The 26,276-nt window shown below is 59.8% G+C and overlaps 1 protein-coding gene across 2 annotated transcripts in view; it reads right to left on the bottom strand.

Moving 5' to 3' along the window:
* ZNF592 (zinc finger protein 592) overlaps positions 1-26,276 on the bottom strand; it is a 41,941-nt gene that overhangs the window by 7,452 nt on the left and 8,213 nt on the right. The window contains exons 1-4 of one of the 2 annotated variants that reach the window (XM_045824790.1): positions 23,461-23,568; positions 22,459-22,567; positions 8,872-11,164; positions 2,677-2,855 (exon numbers count right to left, since the gene is read on the bottom strand). In XM_045824790.1, coding sequence (XP_045680746.1) covers positions 2,677-2,855; positions 8,872-11,145 — 2,453 coding nt within the window. In that variant the 5' untranslated portion in view covers positions 11,146-11,164; positions 22,459-22,567; positions 23,461-23,568. Of the gene's footprint in view, positions 1-2,676; positions 2,856-8,871; positions 11,165-22,458; positions 22,568-23,460; positions 23,569-26,276 lie in introns of those variants that run through there. The other variant, XM_045824789.1, reaches the window with a different exon arrangement.

The following is a 26,276-nucleotide window of genomic DNA, read 5'->3' as shown; positions in this document are numbered from 1 at the left end:
CTGACAGTGACCGTATGGCCCAGGTATTCTACTCCTGCGCATGTGCCCGCGAGAACTGAAAACACCTATCCACACGAGAACTCGGCCGTGAATATTCGTCAGCAGCGTTTTCCGCAGCAGACAAGAGGCGGCTGCCGACGGATGCGCCGGTCAGCGGTGGGCAGTGTGCACGTGTGGCGGAACATCGTTCGGCCAGAAAAAGGAATGAAGTATCGGATATCCATGAGGGCATGGATGCACCTCGAAAACAGCATGCTAGGAGCACATACTATACCGTCCATGTATAGGGATCATCCGAGAGACAAGTCTAAAAGACACAGAGAGTAAATCAGTGGTTGTTTGCGGGCTGGGAAGGTGTGACTATCGCAGGGTTTTTGCGGGGTGATAAAAGTATTCTAAAAAAAAATTTTCTTTGGAAAGTGTTCTAATTTGCTCATGGTGATGGTACAACTCAGAATATACTGAAAACCACTGGACTGCGTGCTTTAAGTGGGTGGATTGTATGGTATGTAAATTACATGTGCATAAAGCTGTTACCAAAAACATATTAATAGTAGCAGATCTTAACCGCAGTGAATAGTGTATCAGTGTGTGTGTTTTTGGAACCCCACAATCAATTGAAGATTTGAACGCCCGTTATGTTCGGGATCCCACTCTGTGGCTGAATCTCAATACATTTTTGGCTGAGATTCCTTACAAAAACCCTTGAAAGACTAAATTGCTTTTGAGACTGTTTGTTTTTTCCTACAGAAGAAAGTCAAATAAAGTAATTAGAAACAAACAAAAAAAAACACAAAGACCTGTTACTCCACCTGCGGCACTGGAAATTTCTTGGGTTCAAGATTCAAAGATAAAAATCGAAGTGTTGCCTTCCTTGCATGTCTACTGGGTTGGAGTGGGTCTTAGAAGACGCAGCACACACTTAAGTCAAAGTCAGAAAGGCATTTTCAGGTGTCCAGGGACCTTGGAAACGCTCGTCAGGTGTGTGCTTTAAAAAGGCAGCCTGGGAGGCTGCCAGCGCCCGCCCTTCCGCAACACGGCGGCAAGGGCCGCATACGACCCCGCCACTGGCTGGTTGGTTTCTCAGGCCCTTTAGGTCCTCTGTCCTCCGCACCATGCGAAGCAATCAGTCCACATTTGGAAACGTCTGTACCGGGACAGAAACCCAGGGGTCCGCATCCTCACCCCCGTCTGTGAGCTGCCCTGGAGCCCCGATGCTTGCACTTCCCGAATCTGTCTCCACTCCCCCTTGACCCCCATCCCAAGACCACGCCCGAGCAGAAGCCCGCGGCGTCTCGTCTCGCCGTCTCGCCTGACTGCCGCACCTGCCTCTCAGCCAGCCTCCCCTCTCCCGACGCGCAGTGTCAGAAACGATCTCGCCGAATCACTGCCCCCCACACACACACTGCAAATCTTTCTGCAGCTCTTCAGTGTCGGCTGGACAGAGGCCCAACGCCTACCACGGAGCACAAGGTCGGGCAGGGCCTGGCCTGCACCAGCTCCTGGCTTCACTTCTCGCCACTCCCCGCCCGCCCCCCCCCCCCCCCCGCACTTGACCTGCCTCCACAGAAACGCTGATCTCCCCAGAGCCCCTTCTGCGCGGGCTGGCGTCCCGCCCTCGTCCTCGCCAGGCATCCCCTCTCCCTTCCTTCCGCCCGAAGCTCCTGCTCTCTCCTCCAGGAAGCTTTCCTGGCTGCTCCTCCGCTGTGCGACTGGCCCCTCGGAGTCACACGTACGGTGCACGTGGGTGTAACACCTACCACGCTGCAGCCTCCTGGAGCACCGGGGCTGCGTCTCCATCATCTTTATATCTTTGGTGCCTGGCACTGACCTCAATCAATAAATTTTTTTAAATGCCAAAGAGAAAAAAAAAAGAAACCTTACTAAATTTGGGCAAAACGAAGTTTCAGGAGTGAAAGCGGACCAGGAAGACGCAGAAACTCCCCGCTGCAGCCAGTCCGCACAGGGGGCCTGACCGGGTCGGCGTGGAAGGCACAGACCGATGAGCTTGGAGAGCGTCTCCCCCTCCCCCCGTTTTGACCTTTTTCCCTGAACATGACTTATTGCTTCTATCCATTTGACACAATGGAGGAGACTCCGTCTGCAGTCAGCTTTTCTTGTTTTTACTGTGAGGCTGATCCTTTTTTCCATTCTCGGGTTCTGCGAGCTTCTCACGAGCGGGCAGACACCAACCAACGCGAAGGCCCCGGAGCCCCTGAGGTGGGAGTCTCGCAGCGCCCCCGGCTCATGGGAACAGAGAACGTTCCCAGGTGCTGCGATCGGCGACTTCACTGTCGCAATAGTTACTTCGAATTTGATATGCCCAACGCAGTCAGTCTGGGATCCAGTGAAATGTATATATATTGTTAAAAACCAAGCTGACAAAGCGAATGTTCCGGATACGCTCATCTCCCCAAATCCTCCCCCTTCAAAGCTATTTTTGCTCATGTTTAAATTTTTTTTAAACTTCTTTTTCTTCTCCCTCTTGCTCTCTAGAAAATAAACACGTCCGTCCACATACCCACCGACGCACTCGGCCTTAGCAGGCCGGGGCCCAGGGCCCTGGGGACGTGCTCAGGCTGACACGAGGGCCGGCCCGGGAGCGGGAGCGGGAGAAGGAGAGGGCGCGGCCCCCCGGGGAGGGCCGGGCCGGGCCTCGGGCCACGCAGCACCCACCTGTAGCCCACCTTGCGGGCGTAGTGCAGGCAGTTCTCCTTCACGTGGGTCTGGAAGTAGGCCGAGCGGCACAGGGCCCCGCACTCCGGGCAGCAGTAGGGGGACTTGTGTGTGTGGGTCCGCTGGTGCGCGCAGAAACTGCACTGGTTGGGCAGCAGCATCTGGCACACCGGGCACGTCTAGGAGAGAGCAGGGGGGGGCGGCTGACGCGGGTGCCGCGGGCCCGCCGTGGCTGTCCGGTCGTCGTGGGCGGGCGGGCGGGCGGGCGGCCGGCTTTCCCCGGACGTGGGTCAGCACGAGCCACCCCCACGGCCATTGTCTCTCCCAAGTGTCTCAGGGCACGGGGGCGCCCCAGACCTCGCCACGCAGGCTGCACCTCTCCCCTTCTTACTCGGAGACACACCTGACCCAGTTTTCCCCAAAGATTAATCTGCTCGCGGGCTCTGAGCGCTTCTTCCAGCTTCTCCTCCCCACAGGCCCAAGGCACTTCCTGAAGTCTCAGATGTCGCTTCACGGCCACACTCCCCAGGACAGAGGTGGCTCCTCCCGCTCAACACCTCCAGTCAGATGGGTCAGCGACCTCCCGGGGGACCTGAGCCGACCCTGACCGCCCGGCTGCAGAAGCCCCAAGTGCGGCTGACGACGCACTGACAGCTTCCATTCCCTCAGCCCTGCCTGCGTGCTTTGGGGGGCGGGGGGGTAGGGGCACAGCCAAGGGAACACAAGTCCTCCAGCCAGACCCACAGCACCTCTAACGGGCAGGGTCCTGGCAGCCGAGCTGGTGCCCGCCCGCACCTGCAGGGCCCCTCTCAGTAAAGAGGGGTAACTGTGCAGCCCACAGCACAGGCGGAGGGGCCCCGACTGACCGGGGTCAGAGCAGCTGTGCGGAGGGACAAGCTGTCGGGGGGTGGGGGGGCCGGGACAGGGTCTGTGCTTTAATCAGCCAAGTCCAGGACATGGGGCCTCGGCAGGACAAACCCAGTTCTTCCTACAAACGAATTACAAGGGAAAAAAAGACCGAGAGAAAGGGAAGAGGAATTTACAGACTGAAAGAGATTAAAGAGAAATTTTCAACAAGAAACTTTCAACAATCAGAATCCAAGTAACACTTATTTGGATTCCGATTCAAGAATGCCAAGTGTAAAAAAGGAATCAGACACTAAGTTTTCATTATTATTGTTATTGTTATATCTACCACTCACTTGGAAAACTGTGTAAAGTATATGACTGTCTAATCACTAAGCTGCACACCTGAAACGGATACAAAGTAAAACGGAAAGAAATAAAGTTAACTGTATCATAAAAAAAAACCCTAACTTAATAGTTATCGGGACATTTGACCCTTGCTATTAAGATCTGATCACGAGTAATGATTAGTTTTGAGATGCAATGATATTGTGCCTCTGCTTCGGGGGGAAACACTCACCGTTGAGAGGCACACACTGACAGCCGGACACGAGGACGCCGGGGCTTGTTTGGGAGCAGTGCGTTGGAGGAGGAGGGTCGGGTAAGGAAACCCAGAGCCGGATGGGCCGCGAGTCGGCGATGGTGGCGGGAGAGTCCGCGGGGTCATTCTCCCTGCTTTTATATGGTGTTGGGGACACTTCCATAATGATCACTTTTTTTAAGTGTTACTGTGGTTGCCGAACAGTGAATGAGTGTGCTCTTTTGTGTAGGAAAGAGGAGACGGTCGCACACGCGTATTCGCTTTTATTTGCAAAAAAAAGGAGCGAGGCGGCGATAAACCGAAAGGGAATAAACACGGCTGCCCCCGGAGAAGGAGCGAACGGCTGCAAGGACAGGGGCGGAGGAGGCAGAGCCTCCCCGGACACACCTCGTTATGCGGCTTTACCACGGGCATCCAGTGTCTTAAGTGATTTTTAAGTGATAAGAGATGAAATAAACAAAAGCACCCCCTAAAAATTGAAAAACAGAAACAAGGACCCTAACTACACTCCAAGTAACTATGTATCGACCATAAAGAAAAGAATTCCCTGGCTGGCGTAGCTCAGTGGATTGAGCGCGGGCTGCAAACCAGTGTCGCAGGTTCGATTCCCAGTCAGGGCACATGCCTGGGTTGCAGGCCACGGCCCCCAGCAACCATACATTGATGTTTTTCTCTCTCTCTCTTTCTCCCTCCCTTCCCTCTCTAAAAATAAAATAAAATAAAATAAATAAATAAATAAATAAGCAAGCAAACAAGAAAAGAAGAATTCCTCCCAGGGAAGTACCCTAACTACACTCCAAGTAACTATGTATCGACCATAAAGAAAAGAAGAGTCCCTCCCAGGGACCGTGCAAACACACCAGTTCCACCTGCACGCCTGCAGCAGGAGGCAGTGGGGGGGGGGGGGCAGGAGAAGTGCACGTGCACCCTCCCATTTCCACCGCCTTCCGAATGTTACAGATAACCCCGCCCTTGGTACTTTGAGTGTGCGCGAGTGTCTGTAGCAGGAGAATCGCAGGGACCAAGACTTTCAGTATAAAATCAGTCCCATAAAAACTCTATAATCTCTAACATTTGGATACCAGTACAAACGCATGCTCTTTCTTTCCTCTTATTAAAAATTGGAAAACAGCCCTGGCTGGTGTAGCTCAGTGGATTGAGCGTGGGCTGCAAACCAAAGCGTCACAGGTTCGATTCCCAGTCAGGGCACATGCCTGGGTTGCAGGCCACGGCCCCCAGCAACCACACATTGATGTTTCTCTCCCTCTCTCTTTCTCTCTCTCTCTCTCTCTCTCTCTCTCTCTCTCTCTCTCTCTCTTCCTCCCTTCCCTCTCTAAATATAAATAAATAAAATCCTTTAAAAAATTAGAAAATGTGTAATTTCTTAGCTCTGGGCACTGGAACAACCCTCGAAACACAGTGTTCCCAGCAGCAGCCCCGAGCACCTCTGGGGCGCAGAGCGTGGCCCCTGAATACCGCTCCTCACGGGGAGAAACCTGGGTCCTTGGGAACATGGATGCGTCCAGGTCTGGCCCAGGAAATGTACCCAGGGCATCTTGCCGGGGCTGAAGGGAGGGAAGCGTCTCAAGGCTTCTTGATGTGTTCGTGTCAAAAGGAGTCAGCTTGAAGGGGCCCCGGGAGACCAACGATGGGATAACTGGGGCATCAAAAAGGGAATGAATACAGAAACATTCTGAACACATAAAAATGAATGAGGTCATCATAACACTAACACTGAAAATAATAGGGGGGGGGGTCACCTGACCCCCACTAGGATGGCTACTATTAAAAAAACAAAAAAAAATAGCAGATGTGGGTGCAGAGGAGGGCAAGACTGAAGCCCCTCCCCGGGCGGGGGGACTGGGAATCAGGCAGCCACCGGGGAAAACCCCTCCCCCTCGGAAAACCGTTCACCGAGGGGAGCGAATTACGTCTTTATCCTGTTGCCCGACATAAACTATGCTTCGGGGCAACCCGACCGTCCTCAGGGAGGAGGGAAAGATAAGTTAGAAGGACTCCCAGCTAGCAAACAAAAGGAAATAATAAAATTAGAAAAACGCTGCTCTGCGACTCTCAGTGTTACGGACTCGGGCAGCGACTGCGAGTGGACGTGGACGGCACCGGGTGAGGGACGGGAGCTTCTCGGTGAAGGGAGCAGAAAGGCCACCCGGGAAGGCTGGCGTCGCTAAAACCGAGACCGTCCAGCACTCTGCACCTCCCCGAAGTCACGAGGTTCGAAGAACACAGGACCCCCCGCTCCTGCAGGGCCGAACCGGAAACCGGTCGGGTCCTCCTTGCTCATCTCCAGTCCACGGCTACAACGTGGCGTTCCAGGAGGACGAGCCAACCGTGGGCGGAAGGCGTCGGGCGCCCCAAAGGGTCTGGAGAAGTTCTCAGGAAGCCCTCCGTCACACCCAGGGGCGCCCTGGAAAATCCTCGGGACGCGTGGCCCGGTTCCTTCAGCAAACCCAAGGAGGGTCCGGGTGCGAGTGGGTGGGGCGGGGCGGGGCGGGGCGGGGGCGGCTGCAGGGGAGAAGCCGAGACCCGCGCCGAACCAGCGTCAAGTGCGGTCCGCGTCTGGATCTTGACTCAAGGTCACATTTCGATACGAACCGGAAAACCTGAATACGGACTTGTATCAGGACGTGTTAAGGAACCGTTCCTGATCCGTCAGCTGTGACGATGACATTAAGGACAGGAAGAAACAGTCTCTGTGCTGACATCGCGCCCCATAGGGTCAGGGAAGGACTGGCCCTCCAGCCACGGCACAGGGAGGCCAGTGGGGGGGCGGGGGGGGGCTCCCGGCCCTGGAGGGAAGGCCCACTCCGCCCGTCCGCCCCCTGCCCTGGGTGTCACCTGAAGCCAGGGTGCCACTGCGGGCACCCTGAAGCCCACCAGCCGTCCAGGCGAGGTTTTGATCCCCGAGCTCCAGCCTTGCCCTTTCTCTGAGACCCCAAGGCCACTTTTCCGGGCAGGGGATTTTGAGGGATTAGGATGAGGCTGAGAGAAGCTAGACGGCGCTCCTAGGTACCGTCCCCCTTCCTGTCTGGGGGGGCCGCTATCCAGCCCCCAGCAGAGCAGAAGGAATGACACAGGGGACCTGCCGGCCTGGGACCCCACAGCCGGGCTCCGGCTCACAGGCAGAAGGCGGGCGAGGAACAGTGCGGGGGGCGGGGAAGGGGGGGGCACCCAGAGGCCCAGGCGTCAGACCTCCACCGGCTGCCGCGGTTCTGAGCGCACGACTCGGGAGCGGCGCTCTGGGACCCAGGCCACCAGGCTGGTGCGTGAGGTCCCAGAGGAGCGGGCTGGGCTGGCCACGCCACACGTGACTCGACGTGACTCATCGGAAGGAAAGCAGAGACGGGGGCGACCGCAAGAGGCAACAGCGACCCTACGGCACCCTGCGGCCGCTTCTGGAGGCGCAGAGGCCCCACAGCCCCGCCGATTCCGCCCCCCCCCCGTTTCTGCCCCAACTCTCCGAGGCTGCCCCGCCCCCGACAACTCCCCGTCCCCAAACACGCCCCGCCCCTTCGCACGCCCTCGTTCCTCTGCCCGAACACCCTGCCGTCCCCCTCTGCCACGCTCCAATGTCGCCTGTGCCAATGCGAGGAACTCTGAGTCCCTCTGAGGCACCCTCTGCAGATACGTCTACACGCTGTTCAACCCAACGCTGCGTCTGCACGCACGGTGGCTGTGGTGGGGGGCGGCGGGGGGCGGCGAGCCCTGTCCCGGCCGTGCCACGGTGAGCTCCAGCGGGAACCAGGAGACTCCCTCCTGCTGGCACCCAGGACTCAGCACAGGGCCCCGCGCGCGCCGTGGGCACCTGCGGCACGTGCATGGCTCATCGCGCCCGCCCGTGTGCAGCCCCCCGCCCTCCAACTGAAGGAGAGGACCTCCCGCACTGTGGGCCCAGGCTCTGCGGCCCTGGCTGGGGGAGGCTGGGGAGGGGGCGGGCTCCGTACGTCGTGAGAAGACTCCTCCCACACGGAGGGGGAGGGGGGGAGGAGGAGGAGGAGGAGGGGGGCCTTCTTCTGGAGGCCTGCCTGGAGCCCCGATTTGTCACAGGGCCGTGCTGACACCCACAGCCACTGACACGGAGGGTGTCAAAAGGTATTTTCCGCACAGATCCCTTTTCTCCTTTAACTCCATTCAGACCCCATCAAACGTAACCAAGAACGGGACGCAGATGAGCGCAGCTCCTCCGCTAGAGGGGCGAGAACACGGAGGCGGAGGGGAGAGAGAGGCTCACAGGTCGGTGCGCTCTCCCTCCCTCCGCATCGGCCGCTGCTGCCGCCGCCGGGCCTGCTGCAGCTGCCCCAGGGGACTCTGCGCAAAGAGCTGCGTCCGCGCTGGGCGGAGCAGAGGGGAGCCACAGCAGGTTCTCAGGCCCAACGGAGGCGCAGGGCGGTGCCACGCGGCCTCTGCCCCGAGTGGGCCCAGCACCTGGGAGGGCTGCACCAGCCAGTAGGGACCCAGCCCAGGCCTGCCAAGGTCCCCAACAGCGCACTGGGGCGGCAGCTGAGTGGACCATGGAGGATGTCCCTAGACACCCACGAAGTCTTCAGGGGCTCCCCTCAGTGCGGGCCGGGCGCTTTGCCCAGTAAACACCGACTTCACTGTATGTGTCGCAGCAGGTCGCTAAGCATCAAGCCAGACACCTCTCCTAAGACGCCCCACCACCCCCATTGCCCCACGCGGAGCCCCCGGTGAACCGGCGCCGGGCACCCACCACCGGCGAGGTCACTCACCAGCCCCTCGGTCTCCTCCGACATCCTCTGGAAATGCGCAGCCATGACCGTGTGGTCGCGTATCTGCTTGTGACATTCCAGACACTTGACCCCGTGCCGGATGAGCCTCACGGGGTCCGGGTAGAGCGGCAGCGCGGGAATGGTGGGGCCGTGTTTGGGGGAGGGCGGGGGCGCGGGCGCGGGGGCCGGCACCGCGGGGGCGGCGGCGGCGGCGGCGGCGGAGGAGGAGTTCGCGGGGGCGGCCGCCGCGAACATCTGGTCCGCGGAGATGGGCTTCACCAGCAGCTGCGAGCACTGCATGACCAGCCCCTTGCTCTTGTGGTCGCGCGCGTGCCGCAGCAGGCTGCACTTGTTGAAGAAGACCAGCGTCTGCGAGCAGAGCGTGCACAGCACCTCGATGTGCACGCTGCGCCGGCCGTAGTGCTGGCTGAGGCTCTTCTCCAAGGCGAACGCGTCGCCGCACTCCAGGCAGCAGTACCCGCTGGCAGGCACGTGGATCCTGCTGTCGGCCGGCGGGCTGAGATTTGGCGCGTAGAGGGGCACGGGGTTGGAGCTGTGGAGGACCTTGTTGAAGACCTCCACGACCAGCGGGGCGGCCTTCTTCACCTGGTGCACCAGGGGCACGGACATCTGCGTGGGCTGGGGCTGGCTCCGCCTCTGCGCGGAGGACTTGGCCGTGACGGAGGCGGCCACGCTGTGGGGGACCAGGTTCAGGTTGGCCAGGTGCACGGCCTTGGGCAGCAGGTTGGCAGAGGCCGGGGCCGCCGCCGGCAGTCCGGCGCTCTGCTGCGGCTTCTTGCCCGCCTGCGAGCCGGGGGCCGCCGCCGCCGCCGCCGCCGGGACCCGGGACGCGGAGCTACCGCCGGGAGACGCAGGTTCGCTGGCCTTGGGCGCGCTCTCGGCCCCCTTCCTGTCGCCCTGGGGGCTCCCTGCGCGTGCGGCCCCCTCCGGAGAGTGCTCCGCGGCTGGCAGGGCGCTGGCCTCCTCCTCGGGCGCCTCGCTGGGGGCCTCGGCAGCCGCGCTCCCCAGAGGCGACCCCACCGGTGACTTACTGGGGTCATCGGGGTCCGGCAGGATCCGGGTGACGGTCCGCTTGATCTGCCCGGACGATGTCTTGATGGTTTTGATTCTGACTTTGGGGATGGCTGGCGGGGAGCTGGCGGCCACCGAGGGGGAGCCCCTGCTGCTGCTGTCGCTGCAGATGCTCCGCGGGCTGTCCGACGGCTTGGCGCTTTTCCGCGTGGCCTCCAGGGGGCTCCGGGGGCTCTTTGGTGACTTGGGCATTTTGGGGCTGCCCTTGGAGCCCTCTCTCGTGGGCCCTGAGGGATCCTTGGTGTGGCCAGGAGGCTGGTCCTCCCTGGCGACACTGGCGACGCGTTTGGCCTGCAGGGCCACCAGGGCGGCGACGCAGGAGGACAGCTTGGAGTGAGCCGGCTTCAGGCGCTGCCTCGGGGGGACGGACGAGCAGGACCCCAGCTCAGCCGCCAGCCCCTTGGGCTCCACGACGCTGTTGCCGGGGTGGCTGTTGAAGTCCAAAGCCTCCCCGAAGAAGCGGCCGGCGTCCAGCTCCTTGTGGGGCTCCCCTGCCTTCTGTGCCGCTCGCTCCTGCTCCTGCTGACCGCCCAGGGGCAGCGGCTCCGGCTTGGGCTCTTTCTTGCCGAAGTGGTCAAACATGTGCAGCTCCGGGACCGGAAACTTCCCCAGGGCCTCCAGCACTGGGCCCGCGACGGGCCCGCACCCGGGCGGCGGCGGCGGGAAGTAGCTGTCGGCGTGCTTGGGCTTCAGCCCAAACCCGTTGTCTTTGATGCCGTCCTCGGGCTCCGGGCTGGAGATGGGGCTGAACTCGTTGAAGGTCGGCAGCGGCTCCGACTTGCAGGGCTCCAGCTTGCCCGGGAAGCTCCTGGCGCTGTCTCCATTCATGAAGGCGGAATCGAACTTCCCGCAGTTGTGGCCCAAGCCGTGGGCGTCCGGGGGCAGGTCCGCGCCCCGGAACCCGTTGTGCAGGAGGCTGGGCGCGAGGTGGTCCTTCTCCGCCTCGAACGACTCCTGGCGGCTGGTGTTCTTGACGATGACGCTCACGGCCGGCACGTCAGAGGCGGACCCCGCGTGAGACAAGGACACGCTCTCTTCCATGCACAGGCCCGGGGGTTTGAGGGGGTTCTCATTGTCCTCGCTGGGGGTCTGGATGGCCTCCTTGGCGTCCAGGCTGGTGGGGTCTGGGATGTCAAAGGCAGCCAGGAGGTCATCGAAATCTGGAGTCTTCATGTCCCCCATGGCTGGACGCTGGCAAGGGCTGGAACGGAAACAGAACAGAAACGGATCACCAGGCTCTGACCGGACCCGGCCCGGCACCCTCTTCATTGCACCCCCCCACACACACACACCCACAGGCAGGCAGCACTCCCACGCACAGCGCCCTACCTGCGGGAGGTCGCGCACTTGTGCTGCACCCCAGCAGGTTTCCAAAATGCGAGGGGCGCAGGGAGAGGCGTGGGGGGGAGTTTCTATGTAGCGGCAAGCCTGGCAGGCCCTATACCTCCACACCCAGAAACTCCCACAGCCAGAGAGAGGGCGCAGACAAAACATGTGTTCGCCCGTCCATCTGCCTGGGGGCTGCCTCGCTCCGGGGTCGGGCGCACTGGCCTATCACTCACTGGGCCCCTGAAACACACACACACACACACACACACACACACACACACGGCTCAACAGCTCCTCTCTTCTGCAAACTTCTGATTCACATACGTGACCCGGCTCTGAGTTCTGCTAATCAATTCTTAGCAATCGCGAGCTCTGTACAACTTCGGTTTTCGGCTGTGTAAAATGCAACTGACTTTGAAATGATTTGCTGTCGCCGGGACGTGTGCTGTTTCATAAATACCCTCTAGGAGATCCTATCATCTCCCCGGTGCTTTTTCATTCTCATCAGCATCTGCGTAATTCCTTCACGCTCACCCTGAAACTGTGACTGATTTGGTGAATAGACCACTGAACCCGAGAGGCCAGGGGACCCTTAAAGAAACGCCTAGTTATCGAATCGGCCAGGGGACTGTTTTGGAGATGTCCTGGATTTTATTTTAATTAGAAAAGAAGAGAAAAGGAAAGGAAAGGGAAGAGGAAGAGGAAGAGGAAGAGGAAGAGGAAGAGGAGATCTACCTGTTTCCTCCACGATCTGGAAAAGCGGAGCCACAGAACCGCGGCAGCGGGGGAAACCCAAGGCCCTAGAGGTGGGACACGGGCCTTCCGCAGGAAACCGCTGTGACGCTCACGGTGGAACCTGAGGCTGGCTGTCTCAGAACCCCCGGGGAGAGGAAGAGAACCCACGGCCTCCCGGGTGCAGCCTGCGGATCCTGTACCTGCCGCAGCGTCCCAGAGCCTTACGTGCTCACGCAGTTCTCACCCCGTGCCTAGACTGAAAACGTTTCTGGACACGGACCGACACCATTCATTTCTCTTTCTTTCTTTCTTTCTTTCTTTCTTTCTCTCTCTCTCTTTCTTTCTTTCTTTCTCTCTCTCTCTCTCTCTCTTTCCTTTCCTTTCTTTCTTTCTCTCTCTCTCTTTCTCTCTTTCTTTCTCTCTCTCTCTCTCTGTTTCTTTCTCTCTCTCTCCCTCTCTCTCCCCCCCTTCTCTCTTTCTTTCTTTCTTTCTCTCTCTCTCCCTCTCTCTCTTTCTTTCTTTCTTCTTTTTTTTATCCTCACCCCAGGGTATGTTTATTGATTTTTAGAGAGAGGAAGGGAAAGGAAGAGAAGCATCAATGTGAGAGAGAAACATCAATTGGCTGCCTCCCGTGTACACCCCGACCAAGGATGAACCTGTGACCTTTCGGTGCATGGGATGGTGCTCCAACCAACTGAGCCACCCGGCCAGGCAGGCTGACACGATTCTTGTAGAAAGCAGTAGAGCAGCTATCTAGAAACCAGACAAGTAGGGAATCCTTGGGTCCAGGACGCCCACTGCCAGAAATTTATCCTCAGAGCAAAAATTCCCAAAAGCTACAGGCAGAAGTGTGCAGTATTATTAAAATAACATAAAAGACACACACAAACAGTGTAAATGTCCAAGGATAGAGAGTGGCTGACTAACTGAGAGCCTATAAGGCAGTCAGAAAAAATCCTAATTATGAGCCCTGGCTGGTGTGGCTCAGTGGATTGAGTGCTGGCCTGGGAACCCAAGGGCCACCAGTTCAATTCCCAGTCAGGGCACCTGCCTGGGTTGCAGGCCAGGTCCCCAGTAGGGGGCGCCAGAGAAGCAACCACACATTGATGGTTCCCTCTCTCTCTTTCTTTCTTTCTTCCTTCCCCTGTCTCTAAAAACAACCTTTTAAAAAAAAATCCTAATTATGCCACGTGTCCCTGCGCAGAAGACCAGACAAGGAGGGTATGGTGCCTACACACAACGGAACACCACTCAGCCGTAAGAAAGACGAATCCTTGCCCTCGGCGACAACGCGGAGGGCCCGTGAGAGCAGCGTGCAGCATGAGATAAGGCAGACGAGGGAGGGCAAGAATGACAGAATTCCTCTTCTTCGCGGCACGCAAAACAGAAAGCACCACACAAACAAACTCACGGACAAGAGAATGGTGGCTGCCAGAGGGAGGGGGGGCTGGGGAGGACGGAGAGAGTAGACGGGGTCACCTCCATGGCGACGGAAGGAGCCTAGACCGTCGCTGGTGAGCACGCAATGCAGCGTACAGAGGTCGCACCGTACAGCTATGCACCTCAGGTTTACAGAATGCCATTAACCACCGCTATCCCGATGCATTTAATTTCTGAAAACCCTACTTAGGAAGTCTGCATAGCAACTCGGGAAATTACCTAGAGTGGTAAGTTTTTTAAGAAAACTAACACAAAGCGTTGTCGTGTCAGAGGACAACCACGTAAATCTAAGGCTGCATTTGAGTCAAGATTAAAAGAAAGAGAAAAATTATTACACAGGGTGGTGGGGTTACTGGTGGGTTATTTTTTTCAAAAGTGTGTGTGTGTGTGCGCGCACATTCCCAGAGAGACTGCTTTTATAATTTTAAAAAGAGAAAAATAAAGGACAAAACCACCAGAACCACAGGGAAGCAGGTGGCACGGCCGGGGTGTACCTGTCACCGCCTCCTGGGACCGACAGGCCTGCGGGTCTGGTTTCTTCCCCCTCCCAACCTCCAACAAAACACACCACATCTGCTTAAGAGTTCTCACAGAAAATGAAATTATCCCCTACCCCCGCCATTGCAAAGCTACCTAAGGATGGCGGGTAATGACAAAGTGAAGGAGCTGTACCCCACGCAGCTCGCAGGGCGCCGAGCCAGAGTCTAACGCCTCTGGACAGCGAGCGAGCGTGCGCCGCGGCAGGCAGGCAGGGCGGGACGCCGAGGGGAAGACTCCGAATACCAGTGACGGCACTTGGCACCCAGCACCAAGGGCACACCTGTGTGGTGTTTGCTTTACAAGCTGATTCCACCCCCTTTTTACTATCTAGGGATTAAAAAAAAAAAACCCGAGGAGAAGGCAGAATAGAATTTGTCTCTTTAAGGAGCTGGGGAAAGCGTGTGGGGAGGCGGGGTAGTTGGTGGTGTGGGGGAAGTCGCGGGGAGCCTCCCTATTGTCTCACTCTGGAAGCAGCGAGATACCACATCAGAGGAAAACAATGTCCTCCTCCCGGAGAAAGCGCGGGGTCTGGCTCAGAGCAGTCGGGGGTGGGTGCGCTGTCTTCTGCCCGGAAAACCAGAGCTGCTGAACGGGGTGGCTGCTCGCCGTCGGCAGCGGGGAAAACATTTCCAACCTTTGGATGTTAACTACCAAGGCTGACGCTTTTTAAAGCCAAAGATCCGGTCCTGTTTTCTGTTTTGCCCCCGTAAGGAGAGCCCCAAACGCTGGCGATCGATCGATCGACAGATCGTGGCGCAGTGACTAAGAGCCTCACAGGGTGCCTGGGCGTGTGGCTGTCAGCTTTGCTCTAACGCGTCGCGCTGTTTACAAGCAGAGCACAGGCCTTCGCCCCTGCGAACCCTGTTGCAAAAGCAGAGGAGGGAACCGTCAGGAACACCTCGACCAACAAAAACCCGAACGCCCACCAGTCAAATGAGAGAAATATACATGAAAATCACGAGGAACCACTTTCGGCTTACCAAACCCACCCTGGTGCCTGCCAATCCTCGGTGCTGGCAGACACGGGGCAAAGTGAGCCTTCTGAAGACGACACAGACTGACACAGCCTGTCCTGGGAGCCACTTAGCAGAAGTCCGTCCTGCTTGCGTGGCCTGCTGCTAGGGACCCTGTCCCAACCCGAAGGGGTGTCACTTCCCAGGACTCGGCCTCAGCCGAGAACGGCTGTGGCCACGAACAGCGATGTTTTTTTTTCTCGCAGAACACGCCCCAGCATGATTTCCTGTCACTCATGTCTCAGGCCTTCACTCAGGCTCACTCCCGTGTGACACACACATCCGTGTGGACAGCCCCAGAGAGGCCTCCTTTTTAAGAAAAAAAAAAAATGTTTTATAACCACCCTCCCGGGTGGGGGGGGGGGAGAAATAAACAAATAAACAGGGTGAGTTAGCAATGCATAAGGCCCCATGATTCCACTCTCAGAAATCTGGCCTAAGGACATCCATATGCACAGGACACAGATCATCTTTACAGGATTATTTATAACGAAATTAGTGTGCAACCAGCCTAGACCGCTTTCGGGAGACCCCACGCGGCACGTGTCGTCACGGGAGGCCCGGAGAAGAGCAGGCCTCACCAGAAAGGACACTGGAAGCAACACGACACCGGTGACCCTGCCCGTGTCCAAACCACTCGGTGCCCGTGGCTGGTGCACTGGGTGGGGTGGGGTCCCCGCGCCTTGAGAGCCAGAAAAGGGGCTGAGAAGCAAGTGAGGCTGGAACACAGAGGAAGCGCTTCTGATGAAAGCCCTCGAAGGTCGCACTCCGTGTCGCTCCACAGAGACGAAGGTCTGGGGGCCAGAGGGCACCACCGAAGTCCAAGTGTGCTCCTCACGCCTCGGAATACTAGAGGGGGAAGGGCAGCATTCTGAAGTGTAAAACAAAATGTGTAGGCAAATACAAGTTCATCCATTAGTCGGAAACTACACCCAAGTTGTCAGAGGTAAAGGCTATAGACGCAGGAAGGTCCACACTTACTCCAATTTAGAAACAAAAGTAACGAAAGGCTCTGAGGAGCTGAGAACAAGAAACGGCCGATGAGCTCCCTTGCGCTCGGTATCGGAGCCGCCGACTTCCCAGCGACACTGAACTTGGTCATCTGTTTTTCTCAGCAGTGTTAATCACGTTCACTAACCCACAGCAGATGAATAAAAGGTCCTTAACGGGACACCGAGGGGGCAGAGGCGCTCCGAAAGCACAGAGAAAAACCTGACGTGTGTTCAGTATGCCGCCGACGGGACGAGGGAGCACGCGGCGCGGCACAGAGTTACAGTAACGGTGAAAGCGGGCGCCGTGCGGTCCGGCGGCGCCGGGCTGAGCCCACGGAAGTGCGCTGCCTCGGCCTTGCGATCCCCTCTCGGCCCAGGACGGGGAGGAAGGATGACTCTCCCCCGGCCCACCCACGGGCTGTGGCTGACACGGCGATATAATCCGGGCTCCACAGGCAAGGGTTTAGAAACGGGTTAATGGAAGTTCCCCTCAGCTTTGTATTTTAGAACAAGGAGCACAGCAGGGGCAAGGGCGCAAAGAATGACAAGTGTGAGAGACAGATAGAGACAGACAGAGAGGGGGGGGAGGGAGGAGAGAAGGGAGGAAAGAAGGAGGGAAGGAGGGAGGGAGGGAGGAAGGAAGGAAAGGAGGAAGGGAGGGAGGAAGGGAAGGAGGGAGGGAGGGAGGAAGGAGGGAGGAAAGAAGGAGGGGAGGAGGGAGGGAGGGAGGAAGGGAAGGAGGGAGGGAGGGAGGAAGGGAGGGAGGGAGGGAAGGAGGGAAGGAGGGAGGGAGGAAGGAGGGAGGGAGGAAGGGGAGGAAGGGAAGGAGGGAGGGAGGAAGGGAGGAGGGAGGGAGGAAGGAGGGAGGGAGGGAGGGAGGAAAGAGGGAGGGAGGGAGGGAGGGAGGGAGGAAGGGAAGGAAGGGAGGGAGGGAGGGAGGAAGGAGGGAGGAAAGAAGGAGGGAAGGAAGGAGGGAGGGAGGAAGGGAGGGAGGGAGGGAGGAAGGAGAGGGAGGGAGGGAGGGAGGAAGGATGGAGGGAGGGAGGGAGGGAGGGAGGGAGGGAGGGAGGGAGGGAGGGAGGGAGGGAGGGAGGGAGGGAGGGAGGAGGGAGGGAGGAAGGGAGGAGGGAGGGAGGAAGGGAGAGGAGGGAGGGAGGAAGGGAGGAAGGGAAGGAGGGAGGGAGGAAGGGAGGAGGGAGGGAGGAAGGAGGGAGGGAGGGAGGGAGGACAGATGGAGGGAGGGAGGGAGGAAGGGAAGGAGGGAGGGAGGGAGGGAGGGAGGAAGGGAGGGAGGAAGGGACAGAGAGAGGTGACTCGGCAGAAGCTGGGACCAGAAGCAAGTGCCCGAGTCGGCCGCCAGGGAGGACCGCTTCTTCAGCGGTAGGACTGGACACCGCGAGGGGCAAGAGCCGGCGTCGGCGTGAGAGTAAGCCGCGGTTCCGGTGACCCGCAGGGGCTCCCGTGTGGACTGTGGCGGGCACGCTGGTCAGAGACACAGTGCATCCCCGGGTGGTGGAGAAGGGGGAGACTTCAGCTGGATCAAAGGAAATGGGGGGAAAAGAAGGAGTCCCGCATTCCTGGACCCAGAGTGGAGCCCCTGCTGGGCGGGGCCGAGCTAGAAAAGTAAGAAACTGGGGGCACAGGAGCTGGCTTTCGCCCCTGTGCTCTCCCCAGTTAGTTCCCCGGGTGAGGATTTGGGGCAGGTCTTGGTTTAATCGGTGAAAACTAAATGACTCGAAGGATCTCGGTCCTTTCGACAGGGAGGCTGCACGTCCGGGCTGGGTTTCCGTGAAGACCAACCCTCCCGCGCACAAGCAGACTCCCGCCCACATCCCTGCCGCCGTCCCCCTCCACGTGCATCGGAGGGCCCGCGCACAGGCCCGAGGGACCCCCCAGTCGCCTGGGCTGGTCAGTGTTCTGGGCTGGTCGGCGGCCGAAGTTTCGTTTCATGAGGCGGCTCGTTTTCTAACCACGAGCAGAGCGCAGCTTGAAGAGGTTCCCAGCGACAGACAGGAAAACGGGTGCCCCGAGGACCCAGGCAGAACCACGGCACCTGCACTGCCTTCCCCTCTACCGGGTCTCCGCCTCTCCCGTGCGCGCTGTGCTCAAGCAGGTGCCGCGATCGCGGATCTGACCACAGACACGACCCTGTTCAAAATCCCCGTCACCTTCAGCACAGCGCCCCGGCTCTCCCCAGGGCAGGGCAGGGCAGGGCAGGGCGGGTCCGCTCCCTCTGGTCCCTGCCCGCCTCTCCGGCCACTTCCCAGGCCCCTCTCGCTCCCTGGTGGTTCCCTCCACCTGTCTCCTGTCTCCGAGTGGGGCCTGAACACCTGAGGCCCCACCCCACTGGCCCCAGACACGAACCTTCCCCCTGAGAGTTCCTCCACAGCCCCGGGGCCCCTCCTGGACTCCCTGCCCTCCCCCTCCCCTCCTCTGTGACAGCACTTCAACCTCTCCAAAAGTCGGGGTCATGCCCTTTACCTCTATCTCCAGGACCTAACACAGCTGGCCGTCACTGCCTGCAGCCCCCACCCAGGGTCGTCCCTGATGCCTCCCCACAGCCCCCGCCGATGCCCCCGCCCCAGGTGCCCTTCCCTCACCTTCACCTTCACCTTCACCGGAGGCAGCTTGTCCTCCCCCCACGCAGGCCCTTCCGCCCCGGCCAACAGCCCCACTTCCCAAGAGCAGAGCGAGCCCGCGAGCCCTCCAACCAGACTCACAGGACGTCGGAGCTGGAGGGGGCCTCAGGGGCTCCCGGGTGGGTTCGGCGGCTCCCGGGTGCCCATCTGCGGACGGCTGCCGGGCCGTCTGCAAGAGAACACCACGCGGCTCTGGAGCGCAGCAGCCAGCAGCCAGCCTGAGAGTTCTGACCCCGCAGGTCTGGGCCGGCCGGACCCCTGCGCTCGTCCGAGCTTCCCCCTTGACCCTGGCCCTCCGACCCGGCCCAACCTCCGCACCTGATGCGGGCAGAACTGAGTCTCAGCGACGAGGGCCACCCGTCCGAGGTTGACCAGGCACCGAGACCGCCGCCGCCTGGCACTAAGGCCCCACTGTTCCCGAGTCCTCGCCCCGCCCCACTGGAGACCCCGGCAGCCACGCCTCAGCGGTGCTGCTGAAGACTCACCCAGCACAGGCGTCCCGCAGGGTCAAGGAGGAGGCAAGGAGGGCTCCCCTGCCCGCCCGGCCGCCAGCCACCCGCCTGCCTCCGCGGGGCCGGGTCTTCCACCTTTGCTGCGGCTGCTGCGGGGAGACCTTCTGCCCTCTGCTGTTTCATAAGCCCCCACCCACCCCCACACGGGCACCCACTGAACTACTACTCAGCATCCCTGAGATTCCAGATGGGGGTGTGTCCTGAGACAGGCGACCCGGGCCTGCTCTGTCCCCAACCTAGCCCCCAACTTCCTCCCCGGGTTCCTCGTTTCCTTTCAGGAAGGGGCAACTCCATCCTTCCGGGGGCTTGGGCCACATCCTGGGAGTCCTCGAGTCCTCTCCCCTCCGTGCCGGCTTCTGGTCCGCAGGCAAACCCTGGGAGTCCGCCCCCAAACTAGACCCACGCAGGCTGTTCCCAGTGGCCTCTGCCACCCCTCCTCCCCTGACCGACCCCCCACGACCGCCGCCGCCGGCTGCCCTCCCTACTTGCCCTCCACAGAGCGGTCCGAGGGCCGCCCGTCACAGCTGTCAGCTCGTGCCGCCCCCACGGTCCCCCACGTCACACGGAACGAAACCTGGCCTTTACCACGGCCCACCTGCAGGGGGCGTGGGGGGGCGGTTTAACTGCCCTCCTGTCCTTCCACTGCAGCCACAGCTGGGCTCCCGCTGCCACCCAGGCATGCCGGACACCCGGCTCAGAGCCGGAGTGTGCCACACGCCCTCTGCTGGGAACCTCCCCCCACCTCCGCCCCTCCGAGCCGCCTTGTTCTTCCTCACGGCGCGTCCCACCACCGGGCCCGTGTCTCCACCGCCTGCTCGCAGGCTGCGGTGTGCTCGCTGGACGGGACTCCACTGCTGGAAAGGGACAGAGGCTCGACACCTCCCCCGCCCAGAACTAGGACGGGTCAGGGACACGCACTGACTCCTGAAAGGTTTACCGCCACTCAAGCAGTCGGCAGATGTGCACTGTCGTTGGTGTTCAACGTTTAATGTCTGTGCATCCTGGCTCCTGCAGGGTGCTTGAGTGAAACATTCCGCTGGTGCGAAGTGCGCACTGGCCAGTGTGCCCGCAATACGGCCGTCTGTCTCGAGGAGGGATCGGGGTGATGCCGGGGGGGGGAGGGGGCACCGGGGCCACAGCTCCGTGAAAGTACTAAAGACCACTGCGCTGTGCACTCTAAATGAGCGAACTGTACGCCCTGGGAGTTTTGTCTCAATGGAGCTGTTATAAAATAAAAAGGAGGAAAAGGGGACAGGACGGGAGGGGGCTGGGATCACGCAGGGCTGCAGAGCTGAGCGAGACGCTGCGATGCTGCGAGCGGAAGCCAGGAAGAGGCAACAAAGTTGCACCAGAGCTGAGAACCGAGGTGCAAGTGGACACACTGTAACCAGCGCCCCCCTTACCTCCTGCTGACACACAGGTCTCGGCACTAACTGGGCGCCGAGCCTTGTTAGAGGGAACAACACCCCCAGACTCAGACGGAAAGGGCGGCAGGACGCCTCTTGTTCAGAGGGGCCCCTCCCGCTGACCTGTGTCGAAGTATCACCTCTGGGTGGTGGGGACTCCCGACTTGAAGCAAGAAGCCAGCAGCCTCGGGCCTGCTGGGCACCGAGCCCCCGCTCCCTGACCAAAGGGCCCCCAGAGCTGGAACGTGGCTATCCCACGGGGCCGCTCCTTCCCCATCGCTGGCACCCGTGTGCCTGGTGGCTCCCAGGTGCCACAGTCTCGTCCGCCACAGGCAGACTGTGCTCCCAAGGAGTCCAAACTCGAAAGGTTTGGGGGGACACGAGGAGCAGGCTGCTAGTCTCGGGGTGTCCCCGTGGTCCCCTCAGACAGCTTCAGGAGGTTAGGAGCTGGCACAGGCTCTGCCTCCCAGGTGCTCTGTCTCTCCCTCCCCTTCGCTTCCCCTCCTTCCGGGCTCTCCACACACGTCCACGCACTCTTCTCCTTCCCCGCCCTCGGCACCCCCCGTCCTGTCCTCTGCGCCCGCCTACCCTTCCCTCCCCGCTCTCTCTCCCCCTGCTCTTCTTCACCTCCCCTCCCCCTCCCTCCTCTCACCCTCCCCGCTCTCAGCTGAGATCGAGGCGGCCTCTTCCGTGACGGCTGCCCGGACCTCGGGGCAGCCGGTGCTCTGCCGGAGAGCCGGGCCTTGGCCACGGCAGCCATCCACCCGCCACCCAGAACGGAGACGGAGGTCCCGCTCTGTGTCCACCACGCAGGTCCCTAGAGACCCGCGGGAACAATCGGGAACGAAGGAGCCAAAGGAACATCCCTGCACACACACACACCCCCCCCCCCCCGGCCACCAGACAAAACGAAGTGTCCAAACCCTCCTGTTTTCAAGACACATCATGGGATATTCACAGGTAAAACGGTGTGATGTCTGGAGTCGGGGTGAGGAGCCCGTGGAGAGTCACCGGAGCGTTTTCCCGACACCCGTGCACTGAGGCACAGCGCGCACCGAGGTTACGCCCACCAGGAGGTCTGTTGTCATCCAGAATAGGAAAGGAAAAAAAAAATCCCAGAAACCAACAAGCGTCAGTGGGCACGTGGAGACACTGTTCACTGCTGGTGGGAATGTTTTTAAACGGTGTCAACACCACCAGAAACAGCATGGTGGTTCCTCGGAGAAAGGAAACGTAGAATCACCCCACGATCCAGCAACTCCTCTTCGGGGCCCAGACCCGAGAGACGCGGAGGCGGGGTCTCAGAGGTATTTGCATACCGTATCGCAGCAGCACGAGTCACCACAGCTCAAGGGTGGAATCAAACCTGACTGTCCATCAACCAATCAGTGGACAGACACGATGCGCTATAGACAGACACTGGAATATTATTCAGCCCTGAAAAAGGGAATAAAGACTCGACACAGGCTAAGCGTGGGTAAACCTTGAGGACGTTAAGCTAAGGGAAATAAGCCAGTCACAGAAGGGCAAATGCTATCAGGTTCCACTCACAGGAGGCAGCTACAGTGGTCAGATTTGGAGAGACAGGAAGTAGAGGGTGGTTGCCGGGGATGGGGGGAGGGGGAGGGGGAGGGAGAGAAGGTCACGTTTAATGGGCACAGGGCTTATGCTGGGGAAGACGAAAAGGTTCTGGAGGCGCATGGTGGTGTGAACGTACTGAATCCCCCTGAACAGCACTAAAAAAAGGTTAAAATGGTCCGTTTCATTATGTGCATTTTACTGTAATTTAAAATAACAGCTACCAAGGAAAAGCAACAACAACAAAAACATCACTGGTGTCCAGACCCTCAGCTCTCGAGGGCCAGCGCGGCCCATCCGCGGCACCATACCTGGGGGCGGCTCTCAGAAGGAGGGCGTGGGGAGCCGTGCTGGGGGTGCAGAGCTGCGGAGGAAGGGACGGCTGCTACCTAGGCACATGGTCCGCAGTCCAAACACCACCTACGGAAAGAAAAGAAACAAAGTTGTTTAGCAGGCTTGAAGTGCGTTAAGATGGTAATAATAGCAGTAACAGAGTACATCAAACCCTGAGGAAAGCCTCCGGCATAAACTCAGCCAAAGACGACCCTCGCCCCGGCCCCAGGCCTGGCCTCCTTCCCCATCACAGTGGGGATGCATCGGAGCGCAGACTCGGCCCAGGTTCAAACCCTGGTTCTGCTGCTTTCCAGCCACGCGACCTCGGGCAGGCGTGTGCACGTCTGTGTCTGTGCCCCGACAGGTGAGCAGGTGTTACGGAGATTAAACGAGCTGACCTCTGTCGGGCTCTGGCTACAGTGCCTGACACAGAGCAAGCCCGTGTTGGTTCACGACGAGGCCACCAACCGCGGCGGCCAGCAGCCCGTCTCTCACGGCTGCGCGGCGGGTCCTGGCAGACTGCTGAGCCTCCAAGCGGCAGGCTGACTGGACGGGTGCCCGAGGGACAGGGGCCGGGGGCCCGGGGGCCGGCACCCGCGGCGCACGGCTCGCCCGCCCGCCCGCCAGCCCGCAGAGGCCTGCTGAAGCGCAGGACGCACGGGTCAGGGAGCAGCGTGGGGCCGGGGGCAGGTGAGCGGGGGACCCACAGGTGGGGAGAGGCCGGGGAGGGACAGCACTGGGCAGGTGAGGCAGAGAGACGGCGAGGGGGCAGCTGGCAGAACCCCTTCTTAAAACCTGGTGGTCCCCGACCGTGGGCGAACATCAGAGCCCCCTCGGGCACTCTGGAAACGGCGGGCTCTCGGCCACAAGCCCCGAGACCCCGATTTAAGCAGCCAGTGTTGGCGGGGGGCCCGGTGGATGGTCGGGCACGGGGACCCACGGGTGACAGAACCAAAAGCTCCCCCTCTACTTCTGCTCACTCGCTCGCCCTGCACTCCTCACGCCCAACCTCACGTCCGTCTTCACTTCGACAGACCGGCACTGGGTTCGGATTCTGGATAGAGATACAGACGACGTTCAAGGAAAACCTAGAGGGGAAGGAACGAAAACTCCTGATCCCAACTCTACAGAAGGGAAATAGGAAAAAAAAAAAAAACAAACCAACAACTTATTTCCCCCTGAAGTGTTTCCTTTTCTTCTTCCCACCGTCACATTCCGGAATACAGACGCACACGCGGACGGTGTGCTGCCCGCACTCACACAGGAGTCAGAGAGCAGGGGCCGCGGCGGGGGGTCTCGGAACCGCTGTCCCGAGTGAGGGAGGGAGTTCCCAGCCTCCCAGGGAGCCTGGCTGGTGGTTTGTCCAGGGCGAACCTTGGCTCCTGCGGCCACTGCTTTCTGCCGCCTCTTCGAACCGTCTCCGGTGCCAGAAGCACAGTCCGGCTGCAGAGAGGAGCTGGCACACTGGAGCACCCGGCTTCGCCGACCCTGGCCGGCGGCCTCTCCCGGGCCCCACACACGGGCACACCCCGAGGTCTGGGAGCCCGACAGTGCGCAAAACGCTCTCCCCTCTTCGCAGGGGACAGGCCAGGGTGTGGCGCGGCCAGGACCGGCTCTCGGGGCCCCGCACGCCTCCGGGGCCGTGCAGCCTGCCACCCGCGAGTCTGACCCAGGAGGTCAGATTTCCCATTTCCGATTTCCCGACAGCCTCGCTGTCCCAAGCCGCCGCGGCAGGTGGCACGGGCTCTCCCACCGTGGGGTACGGAGACAGCCACTGTGGCCTTTGCCACAGTTGTGACACACCTGCGGGGGTTCAAAGACCAAGGTGAGGAGACGGCGTCCCAGATCGTTGTTCTAGCTCGGCGGCTCTCCCAGTAACCAGAAAGACGAGGTACCGCCAGAGCCGAGGAGACCCCAGGAGACCACTGACCGGAAGGAGATCGAGCACACATGCGAACTGAGGACCCAGGACGGGAAAGACGCTCCGCTCGTTGTTCCTGGAGGGGCAGGCCCTGCCCAGCCTTCTCCGAGGGGCTGAAGCTTCCAGCTCGCGGCCACCGCCCACATTTCCCCACCAAACACCAGGCACACGGCTTATTTCACTAACCCTCCGACCCGTGACGCGACCCCTGGACGCACCTCTGGGAGCAATACTGACGCCTAAGCCCACCTCACACCAGTCAAACCAGAGTCTTTGGGGGTGAGGGTCAGGCGTTTTTTTAAAAAATCACCCACGTGTGGGATGCTGTCTGGGGCTGAAAACAACTGGCCTCCAAAATCGCCCCAAAAGCTACATGATGCACACTTGGGGGCCTGGGCTCGGGAACGGGGCAGCCCCAGGGACTGGGACACGGAGAGCCAGCCAGCGGTCAGAGGACAGGGGCGTGGAGTGCGTCCCCGAGGTCAGGAGTGTGCTCTAGCTGACCCCGGAGCCCTGAGCCCCACCCCCACACACAGCTGGCCCGGGAAAGGCTCTCAGATGATTCCAGCTCCGATGCCCACTCTTAGCTGAGAGCTGAGCCCGGCTGCTTCCGCCCCCGGCAGCCCGGGCCACCCTCCCAGATGAGGCAGGGTCCGCCGTGCCCTGCACAGCCCCACGCGGTGCTCCGGCTCCCTGGCTCCCTCGTGCCGGGGCCCGGTGGGACCGCCCATCCCCCCGGCCCCGCCTGGCCCTCCTCACTCCCAGCCGCAGCCACACTCACCTCCTCGCTGTTCCATCAACTCCCAGCGTTCCCCGGCTTCCAGCCCCTCCCTCAGCTATCTGCGGAGCTCCCTCTCGCCTCCCCCAGCCCTCCGCTCAGACGTCTCTCAATCAATCAGTGGGGCTGCCCGGACTTCCCTCCCCACCCAGCCTCCCCGCCCTCCGCCCCTGCTTTGTTCCTGTCCAAAACACTTTCCACCACCTGTCGGACTTGATGTTTTACTTACTGCCTGTAAGCCCACACGCACCCGAAGAGGAGCTCCATGAAGGTAAGCTCTTTTCCTTCTTTCATTCCCTGTTACATTCCTGGTTCCTCGGAAGTGCCCAGCATGCAGCGGCCACTCAGATATTTATTCTAGAAATGAATGCATTATCCCCGGCCAGGTGGCTCAGTTGGTTGGAGCGTTAAACCATACACCAAAAGGTTCCGGGTTTGATCCCTGGTCAGGGCACCTACAGAGGGCAACCAACCGATGTTTCTCTCTTGCTCTCCGCTTCCCTCCCTACCTTCTTCTCTTTCTCTCTAAAGATCAATGAATATGTCCTCAGGTGAGGATTAAAAAAAAAAATAGAAATGGCCCTGGCTGGTGTGGCTCAATGGATTGAGCGCCAGCCTGTGAACCAAAGGGTGGCCGGTTCGATTCCCAGTCAGGGCACATGCCTGGGTTTCGGACCAGGTCCCCAGTAGGGGGCGCATGAGAGGCAACCACACATGGATGTTTCTCTCCCACTCTTCCTCCCTCCCTTCCCCTCTCTCTAAAAAATAAATAAAATCTTTAAAAAAAATAGAAATGTACACAACAGAAACACTGATCTAAAAAACACACCTTGCACCAAAAGATCGTAAGGAGCTGATTGTGCCAAACTCACTTCTCCGCTAATCTCATCTTGGCAAAAGCCGTTCTGAAAGCAGGCTAGCAGCCTAGTGAAACAGAAACCACTTAAAAATAATAAGTATTTCCAGTCAATTAAACCAATCCAAATGGGTTTGTGAGTCAAAGACGATTTGTTCTAAGAAATAGATAAAAACTTGGGCGACAGAAAGCGGGGATGAAAGGTGGCCGGACACACGGGGTTCGGGCGCCACCCTGGATG

The sequence above is a fragment of the Phyllostomus hastatus genome, unplaced genomic scaffold, assembly GCF_019186645.2.
Source record: "Phyllostomus hastatus isolate PE091 unplaced genomic scaffold, TTU_PhHast_1.1 phas_scaffold_555, whole genome shotgun sequence".
NCBI lineage: Eukaryota > Metazoa > Chordata > Mammalia > Chiroptera > Phyllostomidae > Phyllostomus > Phyllostomus hastatus.
This window is presented reverse-complemented; position numbering and strand designations above follow the sequence as displayed.